Below are 9,830 nucleotides of genomic sequence, written 5' to 3'. Positions count from 1 at the left end.
GGTTGACTACACAACTGAAGACTACCTCTGATAGGAAAGATAGAAGGGTGATTGTAATAGGAAATTCCCTTCTGGAAGGAACAGAGGGCCCAATATGCAGGGTTGACCCTCATCTTAGGGAAGTCTGTAGTCTACCTGGAGCCCGGATCAAGGATATTGCTAGAGAGCTCCCCAGACTGGTGCACCTGACAGACTACTACCCGCTGCTGGTCTTCCAGACAGATGGGGAGGAAGTTGCTTCCCGTAGTCTGAGGGGAATGAAGAATGACTTCAAGGTCTTGGGAAGGATGGTGAAAGATTCAGGGGCTCAAGTGATCTTCTCTTCACTCCTTCCCTCTTCAAGTGACGATGTGGGGTGGAATGGGAAAATTCAATCTCTGAATGGTTGGCTCCAAGACTGGTGCTACAGGCAGGGCTTTGGTTTTTTTGATAATGGCTGGTTTTATAAGACTCCAGTCCGGACAGTGTTATGCAGGAAAGGCTTATCTCGCAGAGGCAAAAGGATGCTGGGGCAGGAATTAGCTGGGCTCATTTGGAGAGCTTTAAACTAGGCTCAAAGGGGGATGGGGTTGTAGTTGGGCTTGCCCCAGTGGGGCAGCATTCTAAAACAGATGAGGACCGGGTGGCCTCCTGTGCCCCTAGGGAGAAATTGGTGTGCTCTGTTCGCTCCCTGAAATGCCTGAACACCAATGCGCGCAGCATGGGGAATAAGCAGGAGGAATTAGAATCCTATGTTTGGTCGGGAGATTATGATCTGGTGGCAATTACAGAAACATGGTGGGACAGTTCACATGACTGGAAAGTGGTCATGGATGGCTATGCCCTTTTCAGGAAAGACAGGCCAGCCAGGCGTGGTGGTGGAGTTGCTCTCTATGTGAGAGAGCAACTGCAATGTACTAAATTCTGCCCAGGAGCGGATGAGGAACGAGTTGAGAGTGTATGGGTCGGGATCAAGGGACAGGCTGGCAGGGGTGATACTGTTGTAGGTGTCTATTACAGGCCACCAGATCAGACTGAGGAAGTTGATGAGGCCTTCTGTGCGCAGCTGAGAGTGGCCTCACAGTCACAGGCCCTGGTTGCTGTGGGTGATTTTAACTTCCCTGATGTTTGCTGGAAGGACCATTCAGCCAGCCAGCCACAGTCCAGGAGGTTCCTCCAGTGCATTGATGATAACTTCCTCATGCAGATGATGGAGGAGCCGACCAGGAGAGGTACACTGCTGGATCTCATCCTCACTAACAAAGAGGGTCTGGTCGAAGCAGTAAAGGTTGAGGGCTGCCTGGGTTGCAGTGACCACGAGATGGTGGAGTTCAGCATCTCGTGTGGCAGGAACAGAATAGCAAGTAGAATTGCAACCCTGGACTTTGGCAGGGCTAATTTCGGCCTTTTCAAGCAATTGCTGGGGGAAATCCCATGGGCAAGACTGCTTGAAGGAAAAGGGGCCCAAGAGAGCTGGATTGCATTCAGAGATTGCTTCTTCCATGCTCAGGATCAGAGCATCCCCACACGTAGGAAGTCGAGGAAGGGAGCCAGAAGGCCTGCGTGGTTGAATAGGGATCTGTTGGGTATGCTCAAGCAGAAGAGGCGAGTTTACAGGTCATGGAAGCAGGGACTGGCCACTTGGGAGGAATATAAGGCTGCTGTTAGAGGATGCAGGAAGGCAGCTAGGGTAGCCAAGGCCTCCTTAGAATTACAGCTGGCGAGAGGGGTCAAGGACAGCAAGAAGAACTTTTTCAAATACATAGCAGATAAAACTAATACCAGAGGCAATGTAGGCCCACTGATGAATGAGGTGGGTGCCCTGGTGGCAGAAGACACAGAGAAGGCAGAATTGCTGAATGCCGCCTTTGCCTCTGTCTACTCCGCTGGAGGCTGTCCTGGGGAACCCTGTACCCCTGAGACCCCGGATGAAGCCAGGTTAATGGAGGAGTTTGCTTTAGTCGATGAGGACTGGGTTAGGGAACAATTAAGTAGTCTGGACGTCCATAAATCCATGGGTCCAGATGGGATGCATCCGCGGGTGCTGAGGGAGCTGGCTGAAGTCATTGCTAGACCGCTATCCACCATTTTTGCCAAGTCTTGGGAAACGGGAGAGGTGCCCGAGGATTGGAGGAAAGCAAATGTCACTCCAGTCTTTAAAAAGGGCAAGAAGGAGGACCCGGGTAATTATAGACCGGTCAGCCTCACCTCTGTCCCTGGGAAAGTAATGGAACAGCTTATCCTTGGTGCCATCTCAAGGCACATCAGGGATAAGAGGGTCATTAGGGGCAGTCAGCATGGCTTTACCAAGGGTAAGTCATGCTTGACCAACCTCATAGCCTTTTATGAGAATGTAACAAGGTGGATGGATGATGGCAGAGCGGTGGATGTGGTCTACCTTGACTTCAGTAAAGCCTTTGACACAGTCCCTCACAGCATCCTCACAGCTAAATTGAGGAGGTGTGGTCTCGACAATAGAGTAGTGAGGTGGGTTGCAAACTGGCTTAAAGAGAGAAGCCAGAGAGTGGTGGTCAATGGTGCGGAGTCCAGTTGGAGGCCAGTATCTAGTGGAGTGCCTCAGGGGTCAGTACTGGGGCCAATATTATTCAATATATTCATTAATGATTTAGACGAGGGAATTGAGTGTACTATTGGCAAGTTTGCTGATGACACTAAGCTGGGAGGAGTGGCTGACACGCCAGAAGGCTGTGCCGCCATCCAGCGGGACCTGGACAGGCTGGAGAGTTGGGCGGGGGATAACCTGATGGAATTTAACAAGGGAAAGTGTAGAGTCCTGCATCTGGGCAGGAACAATCCCAAGTTCCAGTATAGGTTGGGGCATGACCTATTAGAGAGCAGTGTAGGGGAAAGGGACCTGGGGGTCCTGGTGGACAACAGGATGACCATGAGCCAGCACTGTGCCCTTGTGACCAGGAAGGCTAATGGCATCCTTGGGTGTATTACAAGGGGGGTGGTCAGTAGATCGAGAGAGGTCCTCCTTCCCCTCTACTCCGCCCTGGTGAGACCCCATCTGGAATATTGTGTCCAGTTCTGGGCCCCTCAGTTCAAGAAGGACAGGGAACTGCTGGAGAGGGTCCAGCGTAGGGCAACAAAGATGATTAAGGGAGTGGAGCATCTCCCTTATGAAGAAAGGCTGAGGGAGCTGGGGCTCTTTAGTTTGGAGAAGAGGAGACTGAGGGGTGACCTTATTAATGTTTATAAATATATAAAGGGTGAGTGCCACGAGGATGGAGTCAGGCTCTTCTCAGTGGCAAACAATGATAGGACAAGGGGCAATGGGATCAAGCTGGAACACAAGAGGTTCCACTTAAATTTGAGAAAGAACTTCTTCTCAGTGAGGGTGACAGAGCACTGGAACAGGCTACCCAGGGAGGTTGTGGAGTCTCCTTCCCTGGAGACATTCAAAGCCCGCCTGGACACATTCCTGTGCGACCTCACCTAGGCGTTCCTGCTCCAGCAGGGGGATTGGACTAGATGATCTTTTGAGGTCCCTTCCAATCCCAAACATACTGTGATACTGTGATACATGGAGAAGATAACGGCACATGGGGCCACGTACCCACCCTGGGAGGGTTGGAAGTCCCGGGGGAAAGAGATCAATTACAGGTGTCTTGTTCTCCATTGCCATGGCCCAGTACGTGACCAGAAGGAATCAGCTGTCCAGACAAGAGGGAAGGAGCAAAACCATGGTGGGTTAAATCTACTATTTTGGTTACTTTCAGAAGGACAAACCACCTTTGTTTCTGACTGAGAGAAACCACTTAACCCAGATAAGCCTCTGACCATACCAGGGCTCAGGTGTGGAAATGGACCAGAGCAGAAAGAACCTGGCAGAGTTTTGACCAACATTTCTGCTCTGCTGGAACTCACCATTGCCATGAAATGGCGGATTCCCTTTGCACATAATTGCGTGTGTGACAGTTCCTGGGTGCATTGGTTTTTTAATTGCCTCATTCTTAACTGTTTACTTTAAATGACCAAAGTGCCTATTAGGTCTAATGCGGACTGTGGCTGCAGATTACATCAGGTGTGACTGGGAAGAGCAGAGAATGTTGGTTAAGAAATGCCTATGTCTTTGCTCAAGGAAGCAAAGCAAGGCTGAGACACCCACTAAGTTGACTGTCCCTTACGACCGACTCCACTCAATTTAATTACCAAAACATGGAATTGATTTACTGTGTTGCAAAGTGACAAAACCCACTGCAAGGCATCCCACCTTCCCCTTCATCCGCTTTTTCCCTGAGAGGACTGGAAGAGTTGCCAAAGAGCAAAAGAGGACTCGAAGGCCCAGGCTTGGATGCATCACAACTTTAATAAGTCTCAAGAAGGAAAGGAGGTGTCTCAGAGGGAGAACCACAGGCAGCCCCGAGGATGTGGTGAAACTCCTGAAGGGCGAGAGAGAAACAAGTCACTGTGAGGCTGGCCTTGGAGACAGAATTGGCAAAGGAAAAAGACAGAGACACAAGTGGAAGAAGGAAATAACGGTTTAAAGCTCTGAATGCAATGCCGTGAAGCTCTATTTCCTTTCAAGGACCATGTTCCAAGGTCTTAGCAGGTTCTTGCCCAAAGTAGTTGCTAGCAGCTTTAGCAGGGCCGACAGTAGCGGCTGGTAATGCAGGAGAGGTCGAAGCCCCCAGAGTTGATGGGCACTCCCTCAGAGCTGAGGATGCTGCCAACAGTAGCAGAGGTGGAGGAGCCCACAACGGTGTTCTGAGGGAAGGAGCTGAGGATGGGGCCAGGCAGGGTCACCACCACAGGAGATGGCTGGATGGCGATGGTGGAGCTCTGGCACTGTCTGACACAGGGCTCATTACAGCTGTTGGCCAGTGGGGTTGGGCCACAGGGCTGGCAGGGCACGCACGGGTTGCAGCAGGACATGTCTCTGGGGCAGAGGTTCACCTGAGAGAGAGGGCAGGAGGAAATAGAGACTGAGGGGTTCCTCTTGACAAGCAGCACTACACCAAAACAAAACGGAACCAAGGCACCTCCTGGCCCAGCATACGCTGCCCACCTCAAATCCAAGAAGCCACCTCCACTAAGTCCCAAACTCTCTCTGCAGGAGACCTTTGCTCCACTTCCCTCTCCCACAGGAAGAAGCTCCCATCAGGACAGACCCTTTCAGATGACACACACATTGAAGAAAGACTCCTGATCGAGAAGCAGGAGAAGAAGAGACCTCATACTCACCTGATTCCCGAGGAGAAGGAGGCGAGAGAAGTGGATGAGAGAGGAGAGCGTTGGGCTGATTTTTATAGGAGTCCTGCACTGCCTCAGGCTCAGGCAGCCTTTGTGGAAGTAATAATTTTCTGACAAGCTCATGGTGAATGCAAAACACACCAGCTAATGGCATGGGCTGTGTCCTGGTTTCCTGCACTGCTGCCTTTCCATTTCCTGGTATCTGCCACATACTTTCCTATGTGAAGGCTTCTTCTTTAAATGCCGGGATTAGAGACCTGAGGATTTCTGGATTGGACACATGTTGGCATGTATTTCTTTTTAGGTCATGTCCATTCTGCCACCGACGCTTCTTTAGAAGGCTGGATGAGAAATCCCAGGATTTCCGGGGCGAGGATGAATCAGAAAGCCACCAGCAAGTGTGGAGTTTGTTGTGGAGATCCTGGGGACCACTGTGCTAGAAAAGGATTCAAGTTCCAAAGGGAAAACCAGGCCCCGAACAATCTCCTGGCATTTCCTGAGGGCCTGCAGAGAGTGCAAGGAGAGGTCATGAGACTCAGGAGCCCAGCAAAATCATCCTGATAGCACTGTTAGTGTCCTAATAGTATCAGACACTTCTATCAGAAGCCCACCTGCATCCAACAATGAAGAACCATCACAGCTGTGGAGTAAACAAGAGAAAACAGTATCGCATGTTGTCCCAAAGGTCATTCCTTGGTCACTGGATGGGAAACATTACAGCCTTGCCCTTTTCTGGACAACTTGGCTACAAAGAAGCCCACAGAAATGACCCAGGTGCACATCGCCCACCTGCACAGTATGCCACCAGCACTTGGCTCGAGTCTTCTGCTCGTGCTGACCTCTGTCTGCTCTGGAAGTCCTCAGTCTTTCCATACCAGCACTTACAGAAGAAGCCTTCATATGGCTCAGGTCCCTTTCCACAGAGCTGCTCCCCAGCCAGCAATATCCCAGCCTGTGCTGGGATTATGTTTTCCCATGCGCAGCACCTTACACTTGGCTGAGATAATTCCCAAGTTGGGGTTTCTATCAGCCACACTCAGGCTGCATAATGGAGCCCCCACTTCCTCTGAGCCCAACTACCTTATGGGCCACCACAACTACAGACAACACCAAGAGTCCCAAGACCAATTTTCTGGCCATCATCCCCTCCAGAGTAGGAACAGGGCACTGTAAGCAGGACAGATGCGCTGGCAGCATTGCTCTAAGTGTCTCAGGGATCCATGGACTATCCAGAAAGAGGAGGAGGCTAAAGAGGTTGCAATTTTCTCCTGGGGGCAGCTTAGGGTGAAAGAGAGATGAAAACGTGAAGTGCAGCGCACCTGCCTCTGAATTCAAACAACTGACCACTGGATCAAGCCGGGAGGGAACCAGAGAGCACATTGCCCATGCTAAGAGGAGCCCCTGGGGACAAGCCAAGGATTACAGGGCCGGGAGCAATTGCAGCCCTTCCTGTCAATAGGATTATGAAAAAGATTCACCGGATGTCCCCAGGCTGACATCACCTTCTTCCACCAGACCCCTCTGGTCTTCTGCCCACCTTGATGCAACCTTGCTCTGGAAATCCTGGGAATTCTCATCCCAGCACTCAGAAGAGGCATCCATGAGGCACTGGTCATGACATAACCATTTAATACATATGCAACATAGAGGGAAACAACAGCAGGTGCCATGTCATTATCTCAGATGTCTCCATTCAGTAGGAGCAGTCAGGAAAACTGTGGTTTTCTCCTCCCCCTTCTCTTATAGGATGGGATCCAGTCTTCAAGGATACTTGAGGTTATATCAGCTCCTCGGTTATTTGTTAGTGCTCTGAGATCATGGTCGTTCAATATGATAGAGGAGAGGCAATTTATCACTGAGAGAGGAAAATGGTGAGCTGATGTCACTTTGTGGCCACAGGCCAGACAGGAGGATCTCTGGGCCTGGCTCCTAACAGAGGGACCCTGCTGGGCTCAGTCAAAGAAGCGCTTGTTGCCCCTGCACAGCATCCTGCTCCCTACCCAGCAGGTGCCTTTGCTGTCAAACCTTAAGTAACGTCACAAGGTGATTGACATTGTTCATTTTTTTCCATCCCAGCTCACATGGGCTGCCCTGGGCAATGACACAGTTAGGAGGAGTTCAAGGTGAAATCAGGGGTGTCTCATTGTCCCAACTCACACTCTGGTCAAGACAAGAACAATGTTGTTGCTCTACAGTGCCCATGGTCAAATCAGGGGAGAGTCCCCAGCTGTGATCTCCACATGTCCGCATGATGAGGGTCACACAGGTACAGATTGAAACAGGTGTGCTCATGCAGGCCTGCATGGAACCACGCAAAAATCTGTACACTCACAGAAAGCCGAGAAAACATCAGCAAGTGGGGACTCTGTTGAGGAGATGTTGGGGACCACAGTGGCAGTATTCAAGCATCCCAGGTAAAACCAGGCCCCAAACATGATCCTGTCATTCCCTGAGGACCTGCAAAGAGTGCACAGAGAGGACATGAGGTAAAGGAGTCCAGCAAAATCATACTGAAAGCATGATTAATGTTGCTCTAGTGTCAGACACTCCCACCAGAGGACCACAAGCGTGCAACAAGGAGCAACTATGAAGAAGGTGACAGGAGCTACAGAAAAAGATAGGTCTTGTTGTCCCAAATGGCAGTCCTTGAGCACCAGATGGGAAACATAAGAGCATTGCCCACTTCCAGAAAACTTTGCCACAAAGAAACCCACAGGAATGACCCAGGTACACATCACCTGCCTGCGCAAGTTGCCACCAGAAATTCGGCTACAACTTATGCCTGTGCCTTTCATCCTGGCACTTACAGAAAACTTCACATGGGAAAGAAAGAATGTGCAGGATGCCAGGAAATGAAAAGGTGGTAGTGCAGGAAACTAGGACACAGCCCATACCATTAGCTGGCGTATTTTGCATTCACCATGAGCTTGACAGAAAATTATTACTTCCACAAAGGGTGCCTAGGCCTGAGGCAGTGCAGGACTCCTATAAAAATCAGCCCAACTCTCTGCTCTCTCATCCACTTCTCTCGCCTCCTTCTCCTCGGGAATCAGGTGAGTGTGAAACCTCTTGTTGCTGTGCTTCTGGATCAAGTGTCTTTCCTCTATGTGTATCTCAGCTGATGCGGTCTGTCCTGGCCCTGGGGTGAGAGACATTTTCCATGGGAGAGAGAAGGGGATACAAGGTCTTCTGCAGAGAGATGCTGGGACTTGATGATGGTGATTTGATCTGGGATTTGATGATGGGATTTGATCTGGGCGATGTATGTTGGGCCAGGAGGTGCCTTGGCTCCACTGAGGCTGGGTGCCATGCTGCTTCTCATGGTCAATTCCTCATGATATATTTCCTCCTGCCCTCTCACCCAGGTGAACCTCTGTCCCAGAGACATGTCCTGCTGCAACCCGTGCGTGCCCTGCCAGCCCTGCGGCCCGACCCCACTGGCCAACAGCTGCAATGAGCCCTGTGTCAGGCAGTGCCAGAGCTCCACCGTTGTCATTGAGCCCTCCCCCGTGGTGGTGACCCTGCCTGGCCCCATCCTCAGCTCCTTCCCTCAGAACACTGTTGTGGGCTCCTCCACCTCTGCTGCTGTTGGCAGCATCCTCAGCTCTGAGGGAGTGCCCATCAACTCTGGGGGTTTTGACCTCTCCTGCATTACCAGCCGCTATTGTGGCAACAGATGTCCACCCTGCTAAAGATGCTGGCAACATCCTCGGGCAAGAAACTCGGGCAAGATAAATCTCCATGACATTGCATTCGGAGCTTTGATCTGTTGCTTACTTCTTCAACTCTCATCTCACATTCTTTCCTCTGCTGATTCTGTCTGCAAGGCCAGCCTAGTAGGGACATGCTGGTATCCTATCCTCTGCAGGGTAGTAAGACTGACACTCTGCCAGAGTTTCACCGCATCCTTGGGGCTGCCCGTGGTGCTCCCTGTGAACCAGTTCCCTTTCTTCTTGACACTCATTAAAGTTGTACTGCATCCAAGCCTGGACATTTGAGTTTCCCTTTGTTCTGAGGCAACTCTTCCAGTCTGCTGAGGGAAAACAGTGGTGGAACGGGAAGGTGGGACTCCCTGCAGCAGATTTTATTTTGTGTCCTTTCTCTTGCATCTGAGGAAACATTCATGGCTAATCCATAGCCAGTGGCCTTAAGTGATGAAATGGCTCCAAAGGGTGGCAGGAGTGGGGCTGGGAAACAGCAATACCTGGGAAGAGACTACAGCCTCATCTGTCTCATTCCCTCCCCTCCATTACCTGACCTAGTGTGCATGGCCAGCACACCTGGGCACAGGTCGAGACATATCTCATATATTCCTTCAGCACCTGGCAGGGCCCTGCTGCTCTCCAGGCATGCATCTGCATCATCATCATAGAATACCAGGATGAAACAGACGAAAAGGATGTCCTGGACCAACCTTTCTTGGCAAAAGCACCGGCTAGACAAAATGGTCCAGTACCCTGTTTAACTGCATCGTATAGGTGTCCAAAGTTTCAGAATCCAGCACTTCCCTGGAGATAGTATACCAGTGTGTGCTTGTTCTCATCATGGATAATACTGCTCTGGTGTTCAGTCAGATTCCTCCCAGGAGTGGCTTGCACCTATTACCCATCATTTCTTCCATGTGACTGCTTGCA

The 9,830-nt window shown here is 50.8% G+C and overlaps 2 protein-coding genes across 2 annotated transcripts; one reads left to right on the top strand and one right to left on the bottom strand.

The window, feature by feature from the left end:
* Positions 1 to 4,584: 4,584 nt before the first annotated feature.
* On the bottom strand, positions 4,585 to 5,319 carry LOC136111808 (feather keratin Cos1-2-like). Its single transcript, XM_065856215.2, has 2 exons — positions 5,188 to 5,319; positions 4,585 to 4,899 (listed from the first exon to the last, which is right to left on the bottom strand). The coding sequence occupies exons 1-2, from the start codon at positions 5,317 to 5,319 to the stop codon at positions 4,585 to 4,587; spliced, it is 447 nt and encodes a 148-aa protein (XP_065712287.2).
* Positions 5,320 to 8,117: 2,798 nt separating this feature from the next.
* LOC136111612 (feather keratin Cos1-1/Cos1-3/Cos2-1-like) lies at positions 8,118 to 8,888 on the top strand. Its single transcript, XM_065855904.2, has 2 exons — positions 8,118 to 8,249; positions 8,562 to 8,888. The coding sequence occupies exons 1-2, from the start codon at positions 8,118 to 8,120 to the stop codon at positions 8,886 to 8,888; spliced, it is 459 nt and encodes a 152-aa protein (XP_065711976.2).
* The last annotated feature ends 942 nt before the right edge of the window (positions 8,889 to 9,830 follow it).

This window comes from Patagioenas fasciata, chromosome 22, assembly GCF_037038585.1.
Source record: "Patagioenas fasciata isolate bPatFas1 chromosome 22, bPatFas1.hap1, whole genome shotgun sequence".
In the NCBI taxonomy this organism is placed as follows: Eukaryota; Metazoa; Chordata; class Aves; order Columbiformes; family Columbidae; genus Patagioenas; species Patagioenas fasciata.
Note: the sequence above shows the minus strand (reverse complement) of the source record. Positions and strands in the feature narration are given on the sequence as shown.